Source organism: Neolamprologus brichardi, chromosome 18 (assembly GCF_056152115.1).
Source record: "Neolamprologus brichardi isolate AB-2024 chromosome 18, ASM5615211v1, whole genome shotgun sequence".
Lineage (NCBI taxonomy): Eukaryota > Metazoa > Chordata > Actinopteri > Cichliformes > Cichlidae > Neolamprologus > Neolamprologus brichardi.
Genome location: NC_142121.1, coordinates 19,267,640 through 19,291,441, shown reverse-complemented (window position 1 = coordinate 19,291,441; position 23,802 = coordinate 19,267,640). Strand labels below are relative to the sequence as shown.

Below are 23,802 nucleotides of genomic sequence, written 5' to 3'. Positions count from 1 at the left end.
TTGAATATCATTAAGAGTTTGTCAGTTGCATTTTCAGGCCTGTTTTCTGCAGGTCAGTAATGGAGTGACATGAATTACAGATAATTGTCATGTATCCCCTCATGCGAAAGAATGTAATTTGGAGGTGGCTAACCCTTTCCCTTATTGATAAAGGTGAAAGGTCACCTGAGATGATACAAATGGCACACATGCAGTGGAGTGCTGCTGCAAAAAGCCTGTTTCAGCATTTTGTTACTCAACAGCAAAGCAGCACTTAGAGGACAAAACAACACCGGTCCCATTACTTACATCTACCACAGGTAGGTAGCTTGATGCAAGGCACCCGGACAATGGAGGCATGCCATATGGCCCACTATTTACAATAATCTAGGGACATTTGCTACCCTCCCCCTTTCTCTCCCTTTCTCTCTTAATGTGTATGAGATCTATTCCAGTTTAATTCCTAAGCTCGTGCCCTTGCATTAGTAATTAAAAAAAACAACAAAAAAAAAAATCAGTGTCCAGATGTATAAGTAAACAAGGGCTCATATATCAGACTTTGGATTTAAGCTGCAAATCAATTCCATTATATTTTTTTTCCAATAACACTTTAACAGACAACAGTGATTAAGCTCCAAATGAGTGCAATGCCATCACAGCCGGCAATTCAACATTTTCTTAATATACTATAATTATAAAGAAAGCACTCTGTGAAGAGTGATAAGCCAGATATCCCATTCAGAAAATAGAAAAAAAAATACAAAAACCCTGGTGAAATCCTGCAGAAAAAAAAACATGTTACTAATCCTTTGAAAATAATTCACTAATGTTAGGACAAGAGAAGTATTATTTTCTTTGTTTAACTTAATGGCCTCCAGGTACTATACCCCCGGGCACAAAAGCATGACGCATTTTCCCAATGTTTTCTGTTGTTTTATTTTTAAAACAGAAAAACAAGCAAACAAAAAACAAACAAACGTGACAGCATAGGATGAGCAAAAAAGAAAAAAGAAAGAAAGAAAGAAAATCATACTTAAGCTCTTGCTCATCTTTGTCATCCTTGTTTGGTGTGAGCTTCAAACCTCCTTTTCTGGCACGTGGACATCCTGACAAGCTGAAAATGGTTGGAGACAGTGAGTTAACTTGAAAGAATCTATTCATGAGGTACAATAAAGGCTGGAATTGTACAGGCAGCCGTGAGGTTTAGGAAGTTGCAATTTTGCATGTTTTTAAAAAAAAAAAAAAAAGATAAGTTTTACTGCATTAGCACATATGTAGCTGAAATGTGCCTATAGATGGATAGACAGATAAAAAGGCAGTCAAATGAATCGAGAAAAACAAGAAATCAAAAAGTGCAGCGTGTTTTTAAAGTGAGACTTTCACCATCTGTTTGAATGCCATGCATCTGACAAATGTATTTCATGCTCAGTTGTGATGATTTCTCTCAGCTACCTTCTGTGCGAAGCATAGTTCCCAGTCACATGTCCAGATCCATCACAACCAGGTGTTGGGCACCTGCAGGTTGAGAGACACAGAGACCAGGTGCTTTTTACAGCAAAAGACTGGGAGCAGAGCTGGGGATTCATGCTAATATGCAGAAAAGTAGCACAAATAGAAAACAACTTCATGTTGAGTAAATGGAAATCATGCATAATGTGAAGTGAAAAGGGAAAGGAAAAGGAAAGGAAGGAAAACAAGATGACCCAAGCTGAAGCAAAAACAAGCTGCCTAGTTTAATGTGAAAAATCCTTTAGCAACAATAACAGTTTTCAGAACACATACTTTAGTTCCTGAGAGTTGGCTGCCATCAGTGATTTGAGTGTTTTGTCAGCGAGGGGACATCCAGACACACTAGAGAGGATAAAGAGCTAACAGTCATTTTAATTCACTCTTTGATCACGACTGAATTAAATAATCTTAATACAATGCACGGCATATTTATACAAAATGACTTTAAAAAAACACAATTCTGCTTGTTCGTCACGAGAAAGCTTTTTTGTGTCATCACATTTTTAGCACATGACATATGCTGCAAAAAACCCTACGAGCTACAAGTGACAAGTTTTCACTTGTAATAATCAACATAATTAAACAATAAGCATTGTTTCCCTTGTCTATATATCTGCTAGCTGGTACTAATGAGAGTGTAATTAATTACAGTACCTCCGATGTGATGCATAATTCCCCGTCACATGGCCACTGCCGTCACAGCCTGGGGTCGGACAGCTGCATGAGAACACAAAGCATTTAATACGCAGATTACTCCACTTCCCACAGACTTTCCCAAGCTTGAACTGAATCTTTCTTATACAGGGGGAACCTTTTTATGTTCATTAGAGAGAGAAAAAAAGAGTTAGTACAGCGGAAAGTTTAGTAGAAATTTTTCATTACATTGCTCAACATTCAGTTTAATAATGTCTCTGAATGTCACGGGGGGGATCTGGGGGAGGGGGGGTGCTGTGCTGCGGAAACTAGAGGATCCTACGTTTCTCGTGAGGAGACCCAGCAGAGCATGCACTCTAACTACAAAGAGTCAAGAGTTGTGTTAAGCTTAGGTCGGACATACGGGGAGAAAACTCACTTTTTAAATAGATACATTTCTTCTCCACATGAACCTGCAGACATACCAGTTACAATCATATGTAACACAGTGAGTTTCATTCCAGTGTTTTGACCCACTATTGGAACAAATGTATGGTTTGGAGTGACACTTTTTCTTATTAATACTGACCATCTGCCAGCTAAAAGGAACGATCACATCACACGTGTCTGGCTCGATAAAGCTGCTGCGAGATGTTTCGCTGTTTAATCCCACATACCTCAGAAGCTCTTTCTTCGAATCCCGTAATGGCAGCTTGGCCTTGGAGCTTAACATGCTGCTATCTCCCTGGTAGTGTTGGTCTTCCAAGGAGACCTGATCATAATCCTCCTGCTGAGGCAGAAATAAAATAACAGCATGACCTTAACTGTCCGAAGTATCAGACATCACTCTGCAATGACCTGAAAGTGAATAATTAACAAAATCCCTGAATAATACTCTTAAAACAAGTCGTGGGGGTTGCGGTGCACGACGCCGACGAGATTACACTTGCAGTAGTAAACCACACATCCATTTAAAGTCATATTTAATCCACGTGTTGTTTGTGATGTACAAATTCGACGTATGGGCCTTCTTTTCTGTGCCGTCACCAGATGTTGTGCGTGATGTAAAAGCAGGGCAAATGTGACAACTCTTAATACGCGGTACAAATGAATACCACCTGTGAGATCAAAAGAAACGAAACCTTTAGAGCCCAGATTAGACTCATTCAGACCCTCGGGCAATAGATAAACACGTCCTCAGTGTAAATATAATTCATACATCTTATAGATTAACAGATTTGGCTCGAGCTTCTGCTTGGTCTTAGAACATGTCTCCATAAATGCTCTTAGAAACACTGCATGTCATTCAGCCTGGGGGTGAGGTCTACACTTAGACTTTTTTTTATTTTTTTAGGTAGGTTTAAGTTTATTTTTAGTCAAACTTTTGAGTGAAACTGAGTAAATCTGGCAGCACTGATACATTTTTTTTTTTGTTTGTTTTAATTCCTGTCGGTAAGGAAATGCTATGAAACAACAATCAAGGTGAAAATGAAATGGTAACACATATCAGGATACTAAATTCCTGAAAATTCATTTTCCCCCCCAGTTTCCTTACAAGATCTGTGTAATCTGGTCACAATGACAGAGAAACTGAAGAATTAAGAATTCAGCGGGTAGATTTCGGGAAATTACTGCAGACGGTATATTTAATAGCTAAATACATGAATAAAACACACACAAAAAAAGAACCTAATTAGTCCTGGAGGGAGTTCAGGCACTAACTTATTTGGTTTATTTTCTTATTTATATTTTGTCTCGCATATAAATTTATCGTTTGACCTGAACATTTCTGATTCGGATAATCCAAATCTTGTTTATTTTATTTCTTTTTTTACCTCTTTGTCCTGTAAAACGCGAGCTTTGCTGAAGTTGACAGGGATGGGGCTCTCCCAGCTGTCTCTCTCACACAGCGGCTGGTAGAAGGCGGGGCTGATGAGCACACTCCCACCTTTGGCCACAGCGGACTCAGGGGGAGACAGCGGGTCATCGGGAGGCGTCCTGCTCTGGGCTTTTACGTTTTCCTTGCACTTCTTCATGCTCAGGTCCAGGGTGCCGTTTTCATCCACCTCTATGAGCATGTCCTAAAGACAACAAAGGTGAAATGCACAAAATCTGATGTGCTACAGAAGAGTACAATAAATCGGATGTGGCTTATGAAAACAAATAAGCCAGAGGATAAAATTAAAAGGCATTCTCTAATTACAGCCACAGGAATGTAAATAAGACAACACAATACCTCATTAATATGACAATAAGGCAATATGGCAGACTTGAACCCCAGTAACATTTCTCTGTAAACACGAAAACTGACTTGAAAAGCAGCGCAAACAAACAGTGTATTTAAATAATACATACGGTGGTTATCTCACACCAGACAAAGTACCAAACTAAGCCAGCGTTAATTCTGCTGAACACAAAAAAAAATATATAATCACTGGTGTGTAGTTTTTCAGTGACAGCTGTGTCATCTGTTTTCTGGGACACACAACCAAGATGGCAGCTGGGGGGTGGCTGCTGGTTTTAGGTCATCATTATTATAGCAAAAATTAAAAAGCTTAATGTGGCATAAGTTTCCCCGCTGACAGATGTGTTTGTCGTTTTTGTGCTGAAACGCAATAGCATGATGACTTATGGCTGTTTTATGGTATTAAAAGTTGTACCTCATTAGATGTTAAAATCCTTTCCCATAAATGGAACCAATTATTCAATCCATATGTTTCATTAGACCCTATACATCATTATTTTTTGTAACAAAGAGAAGTGTGTGCGTGTGGGATCTTTCAAATTAATTAAAGGGGATAATTTTCATGAACACTGGATGAGGCCGTCCAGTTTAATTATCCAGCCATTTGATGGTGTGTGTACCTAATCAAAATAACATCACTGTAAAACTAAAGGATGCGCAGACTTTTTGTGATTTCTTTTCCCTCTAACGTCAGCTGGAGCTAAAAACAAAGACTCTAAATCTATATGTATTTTTCCCATATAACTGACACGTAAATACGGCCTTTAAACGTGCAAAATTATTCCGTTTTCAGCGAGCATTTTTCTGCATTTGATATTTCAAAGCGTATAAGTTAAAGCACCAGACGACATATCACACTCTAAATATGGCCCCCTTTTTTTCAGACTTGAAAGCTGTTCTTTATTTTGTACGTCTCTCCAAGACAACTAAGCTGTAAACGAGAACAGATGATTAACTTGCTAACACTGTTTTATTCATTCAGTGGGCTGGTACCTGGTACAGGGCCACATTCTCAGCTCAACAAGCTGGGAGACAAGGATCTGTGCTGTGTAGGTGTGGAAACCTTGAATCATCTACAGTACAGTGTGCATGTATGTAACCCACAGAATGCGATCAATATTAATCATGAAGTGACTTGGAAAAAAAGTTGACTACAATGCCATATTACAGATAATGACAGCAGAAGAGATTTTGGATCTACGCTCTTCTCCAAAAAGAGTTTGGATTTTGTGTGAATTAAACTTTTGCTATGTTAACTCCTTTATCTGATGGGCTTAATCCACTCAAATGCTTTTAAAGACTATCTGGTGTAGACACACAGCCTATGCTGGATCATATAACTAAGCAAAATATCCTCTGCCATCTGCAGCGGGCAAGATGCATTCTCAGACAACAGTTCAAGGTTTTTACATGCCAGCTGATGTCGAAACAAAATACAATACCACATGTTTTATTAAAAAAAAAGGCGAGTAGTTGTAATTGAGAAAGAAGGCTGATTGTACTTCTGCTTTTGATGTGATTACACAAATTTTCATTTGTGTACATTAAAGCTTTATAGAGTGGAAACCTCCTTGTTTTTGTGCCACCAGAGTGCCAGGCTCTCTTTGCCAAATCCAGTCTTTTGATGTCTTCCCTTTTTATACACAAATCAGAGTTCCTTTAAAAATGACCACATTAAATACCTTTCCAAGTGGTCTAATTTGATTACCTTTGTGGAGGTTGCCAAGGGCCGGTCGGCGACAGCCTCCATGTTCTTCCGGTAGCGGGTGGAGAGGTTAAGGATGGCGGCTGTCGCTGCTGCGGCTTGGAGACCGTCTTCTTTTTTGAATTGACTCGGCGGGCTGTGTTGACCAGAGGTGGGCAGGCGGCCACCTGGAGCACCAAGGAAGCCAGGATACTGCTGAGGGGCTAAAAGACAAATAATTAGCAAATCATTTAGATATTGAGACACCAGGTGTTCAACCCAAACTTAAAAGTACCCAGAAAAAAGAGGAGATTTTTTGTTGTTGTTTTAGCATCAATCACAGATATTTAGATAAAGGGCAGTCTTTGCAAATATATACAATGTAGATCTGTGTCGTATGTAGATAGAGGTTGTAATTAGTGGCTAAAAAAAAAAAGCATCCACATTTATCCAACATCCTTATTTACAAGTGTTTTTTTGTTTTTGTTTTTTAAAAAATGTGTGAAACTTACAATCAGGGTAATGCATCATTTCTGGGTCCTGGTTGGGCCCCATCAGAGGCTGCTTGCCGAAGACTTGTGCATCAAAGCTGGCGTAATCAAAGCGAATTCTGCTGTACTTGTCCATGTCTTTTGTGAGGCTGGTTTGTAAGGCTGCTACCGGGTGAGAGAGCCTATAGTTCAGCTGGTTCATCTCAAATTTCTTTATTAGGCCGAGGGCTCTACGAGGAGGAAAACAGATGACAATAAAATGCTTTACCGTGGTAAAGAATCGCCTAGGAACTTGTGAGAAAGGTGCTTGGAAAGTTAATATAAAGCAGTAAAGAGCAGACATTGTTTTTAACCATTGAGGGATGCCAGTGCTTTTGTACACTCAGAGTCTGGGATCTGATGTGTGTTGTAGATCCACAGCCAGGTTGCCAGACTAATTAATATAGTAGGAGTGGGCATCCTGCCCATGATATATCCACAGGGAACAAAGAGTTCTGCTCTTTTATCATCTCTAATAGAGAGAAACTCACAGGGACCAGCAACCATTGCTTATGTCTGCTTGGAAAGCTCAAAATAGGCATGTTCTGCTGGGATTGCTGAATAAAAATATTCTACACCGCCCTTAACAGTAATAGTGTTTATCACTTTTTTGCATAACCTCAGTTATGTCTGTAGAACTTCAGTCCACTACAGAGCTCGCTGTAATTATTTTCCTGCATGTGACCACACTGAGAGCACTGAAAACGTCATGTGGCATAATACCTCGGTGAGCGGTCAGGTGTTTGTCTGCATTTCAGGCTCTCATCCTGAGGTTTGGAGACTTTCACTGCAGCAGCGATGGGGCAGCCTGAGAGACTGGTTGGGGAGGAAATCAAACACATTAGCCTAATACTGTAACTCATGTATAAACAGGGTGCAGAGTTTCTAATGGATTTCTCCTGTGGATGTACCTCCGGTGGGTGCTACGGTTGCTGTTGACATGGCCTCTTCCTGTGCACCCAGGCGTAGGACATTTGAGGACGTTCTCGTGCATCGCCAGGACTGAGGGGATGACAAAGAACAGACAGACATGACATAAGCTCAGATAAGCAAAGATAAACATTTCTAAATTAGCAACATGCGAGACATAATCAAGCTTAAAGATTAGGATGGTAAACACACAACGTATATATATATATATATATATATATGCCGAGCATTTTGGAAATAAAACAAATACATTTTCCTGCATTAAGTGAAGCTTTATATAACCGGCACATTAGAGCCTACACAGCAAAGATCCTACAGAGACAGAAGAAGAAGAAAAAACACACACGCACACACAAACGGCTTTTCTCATTGTGAGGAATGCTGTAATGTGGCTGAAATGTAAATAGCTTAGTGCAAAGAGAGAGCGTAACGAGACAGCTGATTATATTCTTCAAAACAAACACGTCGTTAAAGGTCCGCTCTGTATCCTTAGAAACTTCTTTTCTGTACATATCCTCCAATTAGTTTGTTGGAGTTGTCTATTTATTTTTGAATACTGCGTTAGCTAGCCCTTTGATTTGCAAATACGGCCTCCAGTCTAAGAGCATGTGCTTTTTTGAAAAAGTTAATTACTTTTTCTGTTCCTTTTGTAACATTACTGTTTAATGTTGAATGTTTGTTGAGTTACATTGAAATGACTTAACAATCGCCAATGTGGGGGAAAAAAAAAAAAAAAGAATTCAATATTCACACATTACAACACATTACGAGAAAAAGAGGGAGGGGGAGAGAGAAAATCCTTTAAGTTTATTTGAAAAGTTTTGTGCACGTCTTTGAATTCAGCTAAATGTATAAGCAGGCCTTTCTTGTTTTGGGCTCGTGCTAAGAGGATTTCAATTACCGTCGGCTGATTGTAAAATGTAAAACTGGCCGTTTTTGTGAGTGTAAACCATCCATTACACTGTTTGCACACACAGAACCGCTTATGCGACTTACTCTCTGGGGGGACTCGGACTTTATGAGGACACCCAGACAGACTCCTGTGATGAGGGTACAGGCCGGTGGCGTGACCAGTGCCATCACAGCCAGGAGTTGGACACTTTATATCCTTTTTATCTGCCCGTGGAGAATCTGTAGAGTCAATAAAGAAAGATTTTACAATAAAGAAAGCACCATAACCACTAAGTGATGGCAAAATGAATGCAGCTACGCTGTCTTTAAGAGTAGAACTAAAGAAATAAGAGAGTCATATTATATTGTATATATTGTTCTGAATGCATATTACACAAAGGTAAAGAAACTGAAATATCATGCAAAGTCAGCCTCTCTTTTTTTCACAATACCATCTATTAATCTGTCATTTTAGTTATGGCTGCAGTTTAACGGAGAGCATTCACTTCTTAATGCCCACCCATCGAAAGATTACATCTAGGATTATACATTTAGCTGCAGTCATTTGAAGAATCAGAGGGAAACATGAGAGGTACTTTAGGAGGATTTAAGACTTATGGTCATGGTTAAATATCCAGTTGATTCCTATCAAAATCCAATATTCTGAGTAGACGCAATTCCATCAGAAAATTTTGTTCTTTTTTTATTTTAGACTGTTTATTTATTACTTCACTTGTTGCCAAAATGTTTTTAGTCTTTAAGAGGATTTCCTCCCTCTGATTACCCCACCCCCCTCAAAAAATGCTTCTTTTATTCCTTTTAATGTTTTCTGAGCGCCCAATCATCCAAATCACAAGTGGTCCATCTGATTTAAACTGGATGAAACTGGATTTTTCTTTAGATCAACCTTTTTATTTCTTATTACCTTTTCCTCCATGATAGGTGAGTCTGCCGTCCATCTCCATCATTCTATGGTGCCTCCTCTCGTTGGTCATCTGCTCCATGAGGAACCGGTCCATCTCTCTGTAGGCATGGTGCAGGACCTGCCTTTGCTCTGTCTGCAGAGCTATGGCCTGCTCCAGCAGGCTCAGGTTTACCCTCCCTCGGCTCATTTCAAGGCCTCTCTCGTGGAGGCCCAGAGCCCAGGCGTCTAGCCGAGGCGGCCTATCTGCCTCTGCTTCCCCTTCGCTGTCCGCCTCCGTGGGGAGCAGCCTGTATCGTAAAGCTTCAGCCTGAAAAATGTTCGCTCTGCCCAGTGGACCACCTAATTCTAAGTGAGGCTCTTCTTTCATGTGCCCATTCCTGCCTGTAACATCTTCAGAGAGTCTGGAAGGACTGCAGTCTGAGCTGTTCACCTTGGCAGACAGAGCCAGAGGCTCCCACTCGGCTTCCCTCATGTCTCCATATTGACTCTGTGGCGAGGACGTACTGCTCATCCTGTCGTGACTTTGGTCTTCTTCATTATTAAGAAACTCCTCGTCATCTTCATCCATTAGAGGTTCAGATGTGTCCGGCTCACACTGTGGCGAGCCAACAGACGTAACTTCAGACCATCCAAGTGAACTGCTGGATTTTGCTGCCACATCATGGCAGCCATTTTTGTTAGTCACTCCATTGACTGTGTTTAAGTTTCCATCTAAAACAATAAGACAACACTGATTATTCAACATGTTCAAGTCTTTGCATGCTGAACTTGCTCATTTGTGACCCTTCAGTCACATAACATGATAAGAATTGTGCGCCCATGGTAATCTTCTGTAAATCCTTTTAAGGTTTTAGATTTTGTGTTACTTTTCTATGAAAAATATCCTGCGAAAAACATGTTTTTATAACCATTTATGGGATTTAAAAGAGTACATGATGCACTGGAAAGATAATCACATGGTTGTCAGATTTCCAAGCAATTCCTCAAGCATATTTTAGATAACATACATAAACCTTCATTCTGCTAGTTCAACATGAAACCCAGACATGAGGAAGACAATTGTTTTTTCACTTTGTTGTTGTTTCCAATTGGAGCAACAACCCAATATAGATTTAGGACAAGATTATGAAAGGATTTACACTGTGTTGGGTGGAAAACATCAGTTTATAATTAGTTATGTGTATTTTAAAGTGCAAGCCAAGCAGCAACATGTTGTCATCCGAAAAACCGATTTGAAAAACATAATGTACATCTTGTTTCGAGGGATAAGAGCAAGAAAAGTGAAGAGGATTCCTGCAAACAGAGAATAGAGAAAATAGATAAAAGAGACAAATCTCTGTAAGATGGTGCTGTGTGTGTGGCACAACCTGATTTAGGAAAAGCCAGCCATACACTGCAGTCACAAAACTGACGATAATATTTGTTGGGTACAAACGGGACCCCGCTTTGCCCACAAAAATGAGAGACTTAGTGAACTTGACCCAAACTTGCTGAAAATGTGAAATCTTTGGCTTAATTTGATTAGATTAAAAAAAAGAGCCATTACAGCGCTTAAAAAAATAATAATTTTCAGGGCATTTACATGGAAAATTAATGGTTGTCAAAGTGTCAAAAGCTGAACTGAAAATAAAAAATTATCAAGCTTTTACGAGTAAATTTGACTGAAACTGTTAAATTAAAACAGGTGTTTGTGAAATATTGAAATGACATGTCCAATGTGTGATTGTGTACTGCATGCGGAGCACAGAATAGCTGCTGATACGAGCCTTTCCTATGTTCTACATGCTATTTGCTGCCTGAATTTGTGCATGTAATATAATGAGCTTATTAAGCTCTTTAATTTATTTATTTTTTGCCTCGACATATTTGCTGCTTACTGGGAAGCTGAACCACATATAATATTATTTGAGATTAAAATCAAAGGCGGGATACTGCAGTAGGAGGTAGATTCATTACGAAAAAGTTTTAACGAATAAAAGCTCTTCAACAAATTCAGATTTTTATTAAATCAAGCAAATTACTCAGTGTTTAGCTTTTGGCATTCTGTATCCTATGTGGGTGTTAAAGAAACCACATATAATGTTTCGAGTGCAGATGAATAAAATATGCACGCATGTCTTCTTATATATAATCTCTTTTTTCCGGCTTATTTTGCTGAGTGCTCTAAATAATTCAATTTGCACCGACCTTTGGCCTGCCATCTTTTTGAATAAATCCAAAAATCCCAGTCATACGCACAGAAAGCCACAAGATTGTGTGAAACCTTATGCACTGAAAGTCTGGTCAGTGGAACAGACAAAGAGGGTTAGGGTTATCCCTCAAAATGCATCTGAGACAACGCTTTATTAACGCCACTGATCATATTAAGTCATGGTCAGTGATTAACAATGGAAAGCTATCATCTGGATTGATTCAACAAAATCTCTCTTGATCCTCGAAAATCATACAAACTTATGCGCTATTAAAGCTCTTTGGACTGTGAGGGGTTTTACTTTCAGTAGGCTGCACTGGAAGTCTATATCCTCTTAAGTAGCCACACATTAGAGGCCAAACCAAAAAGTAGGATTCAATAGATTGAGAAGATAGATAGAGATGGATTGTGAGAATCAGATCACACAGTGCAGAGGACGGTACAGATACAGGCATTATCAGACAGCTGCGACTCATTAATGGGAGCGACACAAAAACCTAATCCTTGCCAAAACAGCTTTAAAAAACGACAGAAATTATGTGGCACTAATGAAAAAGAAAAAAAAAAAAGCTAAATATACGATTTCCTGCATTGTTAAGTGCACATGTCTGGTTTGACATGTCTGTGCTTTTACATGCATTTTTGCTCAGGCGACATTATGGTGTGTTACTATCTGTTCCCTGCTGTGAAAAATATTTCGAAAGAGGCGTCTAAAGACAAACCCTGTTGAATGAAAAATTAAAGCCAGTTACACATATTTACATTTATGAGGCAAGCAACAAGGGTTTTGTTTTTCATCCAGATGGACTCCCAGGCCTGACACAGCCGCATACAGTCAGACAAGCACACAGACATCCACACACACACACACACACGTATATATATGCACACACACACACACATACACAGCAGTGCAATGAAAAAAGGAAAGACACGGAGGAAAAAAACTTGGATCCCTCCGGTGGTTTGTGTGTTGGAACAGGTGAACAGTTTGTACTCCAGAATAGCCATTACCAGCACTCTGCAGCAGGGCTGCAGTTGGCTGGAGTTGAACACAGTGTGGCTCAACCAAACGAGAGGCTTATTTTTCTCCCTTTTTGTTAAAATGCAGATATGACCAGCTCCCTTCTGCAAAAATTCTTACTGCCTCCAGTCCACTTTTCCAATTTTTGTTTTTACCACAGGAAAATAGCCCCCACATCTGACAATCACAGCAAAATATGTTCTGAATATGTTTATCAATATTCGTGTTCTTTTGACACATTCAGATTTTGTTTAGTTTTTTAAAAAAATTCTGGCTTGATTTTGTTTTGTTTTAGTGAATATCAGGTTCAAATAAGGGGGAAAAAATATATAAAGCAGTCAATCAATGATAAATAGAAAAAGTATCTGGAATACACAACAACAAAAGGAAACACTGGTGATGCACAGTGAATAACTTTGATAATTGTAATGTAATATGAACCCAGGAAACAAATAAATTCCATTTCCAATGAATCCACACAATTTAGTGAGCTACTCTCCTGGTCCATTTAACTACACACATGTGTACTATAATGAGCTGTAGACATTATGCCTAATTATGTATTAGACTGTGTTAGAGGGCCTAACAAAAGCTTTTGAAAGGGACAATTACGTTTGTTGCTTAGTTACATCGTTAAAAATATACCAAATCAGTGCAGATTATAGTGGGCGAGAATGCACATGTACACCACGAGCATTGTTGCCAAAATGCACAAAATTCAATTTATTAGGAAAAAAGAAAACATTTTTGCTTGTGAGAAGGACGGCGGCATAAGTGAAAATAAACAATTTTTAACTGCTGCAGATGAAGTGTTCCTGCGGGTAAGTAAAAAAACCAAGTAAAAGAAAAAAAAATAAAACAAAAAAAAGAGTAAAACAGCAGAACGCCAGCCAAGCAGTGGTGACAGCTCATTTGTTTTTCACAAAAGGCAACTTCAATAAAAATTTTGTAGAAAAGAATGGAGGAAGTTTAATTTAAATCAAAGTGAACTGGTGCACGCCTCCATTCAGTTTCTCATTCTATGGATTCAATTGATTTGGACTGGCTATTGAAAAAGGACAGATGAGGGGTCTGAAATTTGGCCTCATCAAAAGAGGGTAAAGCCACGCCAAAAATATCATGGCAGATCAGCTGTCAAAACTTCAATTTGTGGATGTGAGACACAACTAATGTGGACCCAGCAGTGTAGTCTTTCACTTCCACTGCACAATGACTGCGGCTGCTGGCTGATGGTAGAGGGAGGGAAATATGAATGCAACAGATGGGATTTTAAAATTCAGCGTCAATTGTTCATCAAAACAGACAAAACAACAGGACATCTGTTTACCTGCTGGAGTGTCAATGTTCCTCAGCTCTTCTTTGTCCTGTGGCGGTGCCAGGTCCTCACTCTCCTCTTCACATGCCTCGCTGGGGCTGTAGTGGCGGGGCTTCATCAGCAGGGACTTTCTCTTGTTGATGGGGGCACCCTGCACCCCTTCCTGAGCACTCCTCTTCCTCGCCATGGACCCATATGGGCTGGAGGGGAACAAGGGAATAGAGGAAAAACCCAGCAGGGTCAGCGGAGGCCTCAGTTGGCCTATTTTAAACTTCAGACTACAGTTTCTTTTTAGCAATCACATCTAAGATTTGGGAAGAACATGCTTCCTTTCTGGCTTAAAGACGAAAATGTGCGCGCACTTCATAAAATGCTTACCTGTGAGTCTCAGTGATGGAGTCAGCCAGCCCTGTGAAAAATAAAGGCCAAGAAATAACAGATAAAAAAAGTTGTGTTTACATTTCCACTGCAGCAGCACAGCATCTGTCAACATGTATTTCATCTAAGGGTTTAAGGCAACTGACTACTTTTGGGCTATTAGTCACGAAATTTTACAACATACTGTAAATATTTGTTTTGTAGATAATGTTTTAGGGATGATACCACATGGGCTACCCGCGCTTTATCCAAGCTTTTAGCATAGATTTTTTTACTCCCTTTTACAATGCCATCGGGTATAATCAGCATAAGGATGTAGAAGTGGTCTCTTCATTGATCTGAAAAGCTTTTCATTCAGTCTGCTCATTCTCTGGGAAACCAACAGTAGCTCATCTTTTGACAGTGTTGACAACATGATCTAAAAGGGTAAATCAATTTTCCCAGAGGCCTGCATAAATCTCATTCACAAGTTCTACCCCTACTCCCATGAAGCACGACCAATAATAACACTTTTCATGAATTTTCCCAGTTGTAGTAATAGCTCCAGCGTGAGCAGGAAGGCCTCAGAGGCCCTGAACACTTGCATAATGACATATCCAGTCTAGAGGTTTTCAATCACACAATATATACACACTCCTTAACTAATTTGAGCCAGTGTTCCAATTTAATGAAGTTATTCCCCTCTGAATAATGAAATGGCGGTGCAGTGCTCTTCAGACCGGTAAGATAATACATAAAATTGACAGTTATAAAGTTGGATTGTTGAACTGATACCCCTAGCCCATGGTGATAAGTGGAATGCGTGTGTGTGTGTGTGCGTGCATATCTGTGTATGTGTGTGTGTGCACGTATTTAAAAGCAAACTAAACCTGAAAGCTGCACTCACCTGTGTTACTGTCACATGTTTTCAAGGTTTGCTCCTCACCTTCAGAATCCATCTGCAACAAACCATTAAATGTACAGATGAGCAACTAAAAGAGACATTTTAATCCATTTAATGTGTATTAATTAAATTCTCTAAAATGACAAAAGGCTTAAATACTTAATAGATTAATGTGCATTTTTTTTGCTTTGTTTGGCAGGTAAGCAGGGTAACCAGAGCCACTGAGCCTCAAAATCTTTTTTTTTTTTTTGGGGGGGGGGGCAACATCACAAAGAGCTCTAAAAACACCAGTAATATGCAAACACATAAAGTATAATGCCAGGAAAAAAAGTTTCAAAGGTGAGTAAAAATGTAATGACACTAAATAATGACATTAAAGTACGGACAGCACCTCAGAGAGTGTGTTTAGACAAAAATAGTTGCTAAAATCCATCCACTCTCGCTGGCTGTTGCTTGTGGGTCCCAAATAAAACCTATTAAACATAATTATTCCAGGCTGATGGTGGCGTATAGTGGTCACAGGCCAGTGAAATCTGTGAGTCATAGGATATGCTGTTACTTTTCCCTGGTAATGGGAAACATGACTCCTCTCTCTCGTTTGCTGTTGTGATTGAAGGCACTGACCTGTCATACATTTATAATAGGGGAGCAGGTGTGGCAGTGATGGACCTTAATTTCCTTTAATAAACCTTTTATGTGCCACACTCTTAATGCCACGCCGGGCCCTCAGAGGTCCTGCTCATAATAGGTTCATTACTTTTGATTACTAGAGCCTATTGAGACAAACAACTCCCAAACACTATAGATTACATTCTGTAAAAATGAATGTACCTCATTAGTTTGTAACACTTTTCCACACAGACATGCTTTAACATTTTGTATAAATGTGCTGCTCTGAAGGCAAAATGTTGGTCTTGCATCATGCAACCTGAGATTATAACATGGACATTAATCAAAGTTCAAATGATGTTATCAGTGCACTGAAATATCACAGCTGACTCATAATGTTACCAGATTGTTTTTTCCCCCCTTTCTTTATGTGACATTTTAGATGTGCCTATCTTATGTAAATATTTACATAACTTTCTTATATTATTTTATAGTATCTACATTTTCTCTGATCAGTCAAGAGTATTGTGTGTTATGTACGTGAAGTAAGCAAGCTTCATGACATTAATGATTATATTAATAGGAATAATAAGAATAATAGATGGTAAGTATTGTAAGCCTAACCAGTAAAAACAATTTTGATATAAATAGTTTTAGTGGCTGTTTTGTATATTTAACTAGAGCTTCTTTTTCAATCAATCAGTTTCACGTATAGAAGTCTGAGTCTGACAAGAAACCTTTCTGTTTGTGAGCGCTGCTCCGAAATGGAGACACGCAGGCATTTCTGACGCACTGTTAGCAGTCGTCGTGACACAGTACAGTTTGTATCAAATCCATATAACAAGGAGTGACACGTAACAATAAAACAAGGAAGGCCTTGTTAGGTATCTGTGGTTTCCTAACAGGTATTCTTGGCATGGCAACAACATGGGTAAACATGTGATGTGGAGTGTTTACAAAAGCAGAACAAATAGATACAATCAGGGTCAAATGGGAGCTTTTATTGACATCCCCTAAACAATCTGGCTAAAATCATTATATAAGTTACCTTTTCATTTTTTTTCTCCTATGACAGTTCTTCTCGTTAGTGGATTATACATTTTACAGGGTGACTTGTGATGGTGTACAGGGTAATTATAATAATATATATCAAACCTCCACATATGGCATTTATAAACAACATTTTGCACATTTATGTAATTTATCATTTATATTTGTCAGGAAGTACAGCCCCAAACCCTCTACGCTCACAAAGACAGGCGGGTGTAATAATGTCTTGTCTGTACTGAGAGGAAAAGTCACAATTGTTCACAAACATCTTGTGTTAACAAACATAGACTGTCCTTAAAAATGTTAAAGGGACAGGTTAATATAAAATTTTACCGTTGGAATTTAAAATATGCATATTTTTACTGTATAATATTCTAATTCTAACATATTAACCACCGTAATTATCTGCTAAAAATCAAATTTATTGGCGGCGGTCAGTGATATTCAGTCAAACCAAGTTAAATAAATATAATTTGTTTAAGTTATTCTGCTGAACTTAAATTCATGAAAAAATCCACTTTGTAAAAATTGTAAAGTAGGTGGGGAGACTTTTTCTTGAAGGTGTGCAAGTCAGAAAAAGTTTAGATCACTGATCTAAATCTAAAAATCAAAATCTATAAAGAAAGATAAATATATAGAGAGTTATATCACACACACACACACACACACACACACACGCACACACACATATATATATATTTTCTTTCTTTTTTTAATTTCTTCCAACTGTGCACACAATATAAAGGAATAAATGGGATTGCTGTAAATGCACTCAGATTAGAACAGAATACAGGAAAAAATAACGACAACAGTAAATTTTAAAGCTTAATAAGCTTTTTCTGTATTTATATTTTGTCTATACGAAGTCACTGATTTATCTTTACTGATATATTTGTGAGTTCCACACCTACACACTAAAAAGCAGCACAAAAAGGAAAAGAGTAAGTGATCAACATTTTGCATAATTTAATGTTGGTGAAACACTAGTGTGTCTTTAAAGTCCTTGCATTGAAATAGTGCTGAGTAAATCTCTCTCTAAACTTTCTACTAGGCTACAAATCCAGTTGAGACAACCTGACATATAAAAGGCAATCATCACTTAACAAAAAGCGGATTCAGCAATAGCCTGTAAAGAGTATAGTATCTGCCAGCCACCCACAGCCCTGCATAAGTAAAAACCAATCTCACTTTATGATCACTGTGGTCAAAGGGGCAGTGGCACTCCACCACTTAGCATGCTACTTATCCAAAACACTGTTATACAAGCATTTATCCCTTTCTGTCCCTAACAAAACTTATTTTTTACTTTGTGTTTACACTCGAGGCTCTGTCTGTGCCACGTCTGCGACAGATTATTTACCTTTGATTGTAGTTTCCCAAGCGCTCTGTAGACTAAGATGCCAGATCCACACTGTTCACACTGGTTGACGATTTCACGCTTGTTATCTTTCAGGAAATGATCATGTAATTCATTATCTATGAAGAAAAAATAAAGACATAAGTACAAGTTTAAAATCTTACCTCACAATCTGTAACTTTTTCACATATCTCAAAACCAACTTTTGGAGGGTTTGTATTCATACATTTTTAAATTGTTGTGTGAACATGAACATGTATTCAGAAAACAGGTGGAAAGAGCATATTAACATATCGCATGGAATAAGGAACACGATGCAAATTGATTGCTTGACAGGGATCAAATTGCTTGCTTCTAATTAATACAAAACATCCAAGAGGGAAAACAAGGATGAACACAATGAGTGCATTAAGCCTCTTCACTTCACAGATCTTATTATGGAATTATTTATTTCTGTTAGCTTTGAAAAAAGGAAAAAACCATCTTCTTAATTATAGCTCACAGAGCGTTTCCCCGGAAAAACAAAACTGGGGGGAAAAGTAGGGGGGTGGGGGTTATTCACTCAGTTTCATTAGCATATGAAAAAAGACTCACTACTATTCGGGCTTGTTCGTCATCTGCTGAATCATATTTATGCCCCCCGCACACGCACACACACACACACACCCCAAGTCCAACATAAATAATGCTTCTCAGAGGATGGTTTCCCTGCGTCTAGGGCAGATTTCTCAGGGGGAAAGGAGGCAGCCTGATGCTGAGGGTCCATGAGACTTTCTATGTGTTAATCTGGCTGCTAGCTGTCCTTGAGCCCAGCCCATTCCCCCCTAACCCCATCTGCTAGCATTCCCACCACAGAGGAGAGAATGGGCTGCGACTGGGGATAGAAAAAGAGAGAGACCTTCCCAGTCCAGCAATCATGAATAACCATTGCCTCGCACCATTATCAGAGAGGCTGGATCCAAGCTGAGATGGTGGAGAGCAAATGTCTGTAAAACACCCCAACGCTCCTGACGTTACTCAAACCGCACTCTCGCATTTTGTTGTAAGTGATGCTATTATTATTATTTTCAAATAATGCCTTATTAATACTGTGCAGCTGCTGTGGATATTCATCACTGACCTTGAGTCTTTGTGTCCCCTTGTTCCCAGCTTATCCGTGCACTTGGGACGCTCTCGTGTAATTAACGCAGACATTATTGTGATGGAGTAAAAAAAAAAAAAAAAAAAACTCTGAGCAGATACCTCATCTTGAAACCAATAAAGCGGGCCAGAGTAGCAAAGTAAGATTCTGGAGACCATAAAATTAATTACATTATTTACATTTCCTTTAGATAGGGGGGTACAGGCGAGATGATAGAGGCAAATGAGATTACACAAAATAAGATTTCAAAATGTCAGTGCTGCACACTCAACCAACCAACTGTTATGATTAGATTACTCTTTTAATATAATTACTGTCTAAGGCTGTGCGTGTGTGGAAACAATGCATACATAAAACACAGGAGCAGCGTCTTAACTGATTCCCATCCTTTTCTCCGCGAGTCTTTTTCTCTTAACCTTTCTTCAACAGTATCATTTTGAATTATAGGGAACGGATGGGTGCTCTGTGCAAGGTCACTGTCTGGTGTGTACTCCCCCCCCCTCCTCCCATCGCTCCCTGTTTTTGTTTCCTCTTCCAGAAGCACACTGAGTGAAGGGTTAAAACTGGAATGGATTTAATTATGGAATGAATGGAATTATAATGCGCCTGCAGCAAGTTTTCCTCCTTATTTATTAAAGCAGCTGATGGGCCAGGTTTGATGAGCCACTTCTGGCATAATTGAGTCATCACACAAAGAGGGTTCCTCGCATTCAGAGTGGTTTTATCAGCAGCAAACAGACCTGATTACTGGCAATTACACTCTGATCTAGGGGAAGGAGAAAAAAAGGGTAAATGTGCGGGGTAACTTCTGTGTTTATAGTTTACCCCGGGAATAATTTTCACATTAATTTTACATGCTAAGTGTTTTCTGTTTGTGTATAATAAAGAGTGAACGGCAGGCGATAGCACCTTTTACTTTCATATTTTCTTGTAATGAATTTCTGCGAGGAAATTGTGAACTGATCTCAGTTTATACTGACCCTATAGGAGGTTTGAGAACCAGCCAAACATACAGCCTGCCTAGCTGAAGCTAAAGGGTGAGCTACCTGCTTGGAAAGTGATCCCATCATCTCTGTAGAAGCAGGTAAAACTGTATGCACAGCTAAAATGACAGATTTTGTTGTTGTTGTTTTTTAATTATGTCAGATGGAAAATGGATAAACCTCTGTTCAAAGCGACTTTTTATGTCTTTTTGAGAGATTTCCATGAACACAAGAAAAAATATGTAATTTAGAAGGTGAAGTGATCATAATTTTTAGAAGTGCAGTTTATAGGTTTTTTTTAACATTTCACAATGTGTAATTGTCAGTTACCTTCATGGTAAAATTGACAGTTTATCAACACTTCACGGCGCTGGCAGATTTGCTCTGTTCATAATATTATTACATATTTTCACCTGAATCTAGGGACAAAAGAGGATGAACAGTCTTGCATTTCCCCTTATATAAACAAAAAACTATTTTGCACAACTCTACTTTAAGAGCTCAGAAAAAGAAAAGTATTAAGCTTTTTTACATGTGCGGTATGTATGTGCAAAAAAAATACTGTATCTTAAAAAAGAAAGAATCTGCCAGCAATTTATGAGCATTCCTCTGTGTAATGGAGGTTTCTGGATTCATGCAGACACAGTCAAAATCTTGAAGTCAACTGCGATTTCAGATATAACAGCCTCACAGCTACCCTGACGGCCAAGCAAAGTGTTTGTGCCTTTTGCCAAAGAGTACTTTTATAGAGAAGCGTATTGGCATCTTATCACTTCTCCAAGACAGAGATGCTTCAATAAAAGAACACAGCTCACAGAATTCTTAACAGACAATTAGGAGCCTGGCTAGCCACTAACGCTTCAATGATTTGTTATGATGGCATAACTACAGGGGAAACTTGTTATTGGACAGAGTTAGCAAGAGTCCCATAAAAGAGTCAGATGGTGACACCTTTGCCGAGGTGATTTATGAATCTTGTAATCGCTTTCCAAAGTCATCCCAAAGCCTTCCCTCTAAATTGAGTTCATCTGGAGCCGGACCACACAGAGGCACCAAGTCCAGATTGTTTCTTCTGACATCAAAGAGCCAATTTCTGTTTTTGACCAAATTTCTGCTGCTTTTAGTTCCCTTATCGTATGAAAGGCTAGATGATATGCTATTTTATTTGTGAATTTCAATCCAATTACGGACACCAAAATATTGAGACAAATAAAATTAGTATCTCCTTTCACTGCACTATCCATCAATAGGATAATAAATGGAGCGGCAAACAATTCATCCATTGGCAAGTCTCCAGCCTGCCAAACCGCTCTCATGTTAGTTTGAATCTTTGAATTCTGTCATGTACATGGTTTTTCAAACCTGTCTAATTTGGGGACAGGTGTTTGGGGAGAGAGAAGTTCCAGCCCCGGTGTAACAATGAGCAGAGTAATCCTGCTCATTGTTCCTGCCCAAGGAGCCCCTTTCATGAAGGAGGTTGCATGAATGCTACCAGGTGGTCTGCAATTTGGAGAAACGTAGTAACCGTTCCAGCTAATCCCCCGTCACAAAAGGCAGGTCTCCGGCGCTCTGGGCCTCTCCGGGGCAGAGGGAAAAGTTTACCTTGAACACATAGTGTCTGAAAGGAGTCAGGACTCGAGCAGTGATTCCTAATCAGATTGCGCTCAAGTGAACAGCTCGCATGGCAGCTGTAGTTTTCCCAGGGTTAATTACCTTTCACTGCTCTCTCTAAATGAGTCAGCTGTTCCTGTCATTAAACAACTCCACTCTATCTCTGCTCCTCTGTCCTCCTCACACATGTGCACAAGTGCACACGGGTGTGCACGGTCACGCACACACTGACACTGCGCCACACGCACACGGACATGCCCCTTTGTTTTTCTTACCCATTATATTTAATGCATTGTGTACGGTGATCAAAGAGTGTTAAAACATTATTTAGATATTAAAGTGACTTTGGTCGAACTGCAAGTCAGTCGTGGCCACCGAAATGGAGGTTGCTGTATTTTTATTTATGCTATGGATGTTTATGCAGATAGAAGGCAGTAGTCCCAACACACCTCCCCTACCCTGCTGAGGAAAAATAAGACCAATCTGTCAAGGTCTTATTCTAAACAGACCCTTTAGTATTAATTGAGCACATATAGGAAGCAAACATGGTCACATATGCGCACACACAAACACGAGCATACGTACATACACAGAAACATGCGGATACACATACATGCACACACAGAGACAGAGTCCAGCTCTGTAATAGTTGTGCTGTCATCAATTCTGAACAATCTGTCTACTCACTGGGCTCAGTGGCTCAGGATGTTGGGGGAGTTTTAAGTGATTTTTGCCACTGTATGGTAAAATCCCTCGGCCACCTGGATTACAAACTCTAGTCCTTTAACTCATGCCAGTATAAATCCGTGTTAACTCGGATTTACCTCTGGCATATGAATTCTCAATCTGCGTAAGCTTTGTTTGGAATGAGTCGAACATAAGTATTTCATGCAGTAAGGATGCCCAGTGGTGAATTCCTATTTCTGTGAAACACACACTGGGACACAGTTCAGGACTAAATCAGTCATCAGAACAACTAGAAAAGCCTGAAGCAGTGCTTTAGTACGGTCAAAAGGTGAGACCCGTATGGCCGCTCGCATCCAGGTGGAAGTGTGCAGTGCTGCACTGTGAAATCCACATAACCATGGTGAGAGATATAAACTCAGAGCTGTACACTGTGGTCAAGAGTTTAATCAGATTCCTCACTCCAAGCTTTTGCTTTGCTTATTGTCAGGCAAACATTATTTGCTCAGTTGTTCAAACACAAGTCCTGGTCTGCTACCAAAGCGATCATGATAAAATAAAATATGGCATGAGCAGCCTGGAGGATCTAAATTAAGTATTATCCAATATCCATACAATCTCTCGCACTCACACACACACACAGACTTCTGGGATAGCAGAGTTAAGCCAGACTATTTTGTACTTAAAAGGTTAGCAGGGCTGTTTTGTGAGTTTGATCCACGCTTGCCAAATCAGCAGATGGTCCATGAATATGATTATATGCATCAATAAAAGGAGTAATCTTTAACAAAATGTAAATTTGACTTAAGTCCAGGGTTTAATATACAAGATGGACTTTCACCCACTTCCCAGCCTGACAGAAGAGCACGATAAGCTAATGCACTTCAAATTTTGTATTACAGCAGCCACTACTGACGCTGCCTGCTACTATTGTGAAGATCAAAATAAGGAGTCGGAGGAAAGGTAAACGATATCTGCACGGCGCTCAGATGTGCGTGTTTGCACTGAAACGTCCGTTCACTTTGAACGAGCTAAGCAGTAAAGCAGTCGATACAAACCGAGCCTCTCTCGTGCTGTCCTGCCTCTTTTTTTTTTACGTTAAACATTCAATGCATTTTAGGCAAAACCGAGCAAAACAGCAACATTAAGATATCTGACCATCGCAAAAATAAATAAACCATTATATGTATAAACATCTCTATTTTTTTCGCGAATAACAACCAAGTCATGGCTCCGATGTAAACTAACAT

General features: G+C 39.3%; 1 protein-coding gene across 4 annotated transcripts in view; it reads right to left on the bottom strand.

Moving 5' to 3' along the window:
• st18 (ST18 C2H2C-type zinc finger transcription factor) overlaps nucleotides 1–23,802 on the bottom strand; it is a 41,113-nt gene that overhangs the window by 3,714 nt on the left and 13,597 nt on the right. For all 4 annotated transcript variants that reach the window (XM_006786362.2, XM_006786363.2, XM_006786364.3 and 1 more), the window contains 16 exons: nucleotides 18,137–18,252; nucleotides 15,121–15,172; nucleotides 14,235–14,265; nucleotides 13,869–14,056; nucleotides 9,327–10,037; nucleotides 8,507–8,641; nucleotides 7,492–7,582; nucleotides 7,304–7,396; nucleotides 6,563–6,771; nucleotides 6,075–6,274; nucleotides 3,957–4,202; nucleotides 2,799–2,911; nucleotides 2,143–2,205; nucleotides 1,762–1,830; nucleotides 1,432–1,494; nucleotides 1,013–1,093 (listed from right to left, as the gene is read on the bottom strand). In XM_006786362.2, the coding sequence (XP_006786425.2) occupies nucleotides 1,013–1,093; nucleotides 1,432–1,494; nucleotides 1,762–1,830; nucleotides 2,143–2,205; nucleotides 2,799–2,911; nucleotides 3,957–4,202; nucleotides 6,075–6,274; nucleotides 6,563–6,771; nucleotides 7,304–7,396; nucleotides 7,492–7,582; nucleotides 8,507–8,641; nucleotides 9,327–10,037; nucleotides 13,869–14,056; nucleotides 14,235–14,265; nucleotides 15,121–15,172; nucleotides 18,137–18,252 (2,461 nt within the window). The remainder of the gene's footprint in view (nucleotides 1–1,012; nucleotides 1,094–1,431; nucleotides 1,495–1,761; nucleotides 1,831–2,142; nucleotides 2,206–2,798; nucleotides 2,912–3,956; nucleotides 4,203–6,074; nucleotides 6,275–6,562; nucleotides 6,772–7,303; nucleotides 7,397–7,491; nucleotides 7,583–8,506; nucleotides 8,642–9,326; nucleotides 10,038–13,868; nucleotides 14,057–14,234; nucleotides 14,266–15,120; nucleotides 15,173–18,136; nucleotides 18,253–23,802) is intronic.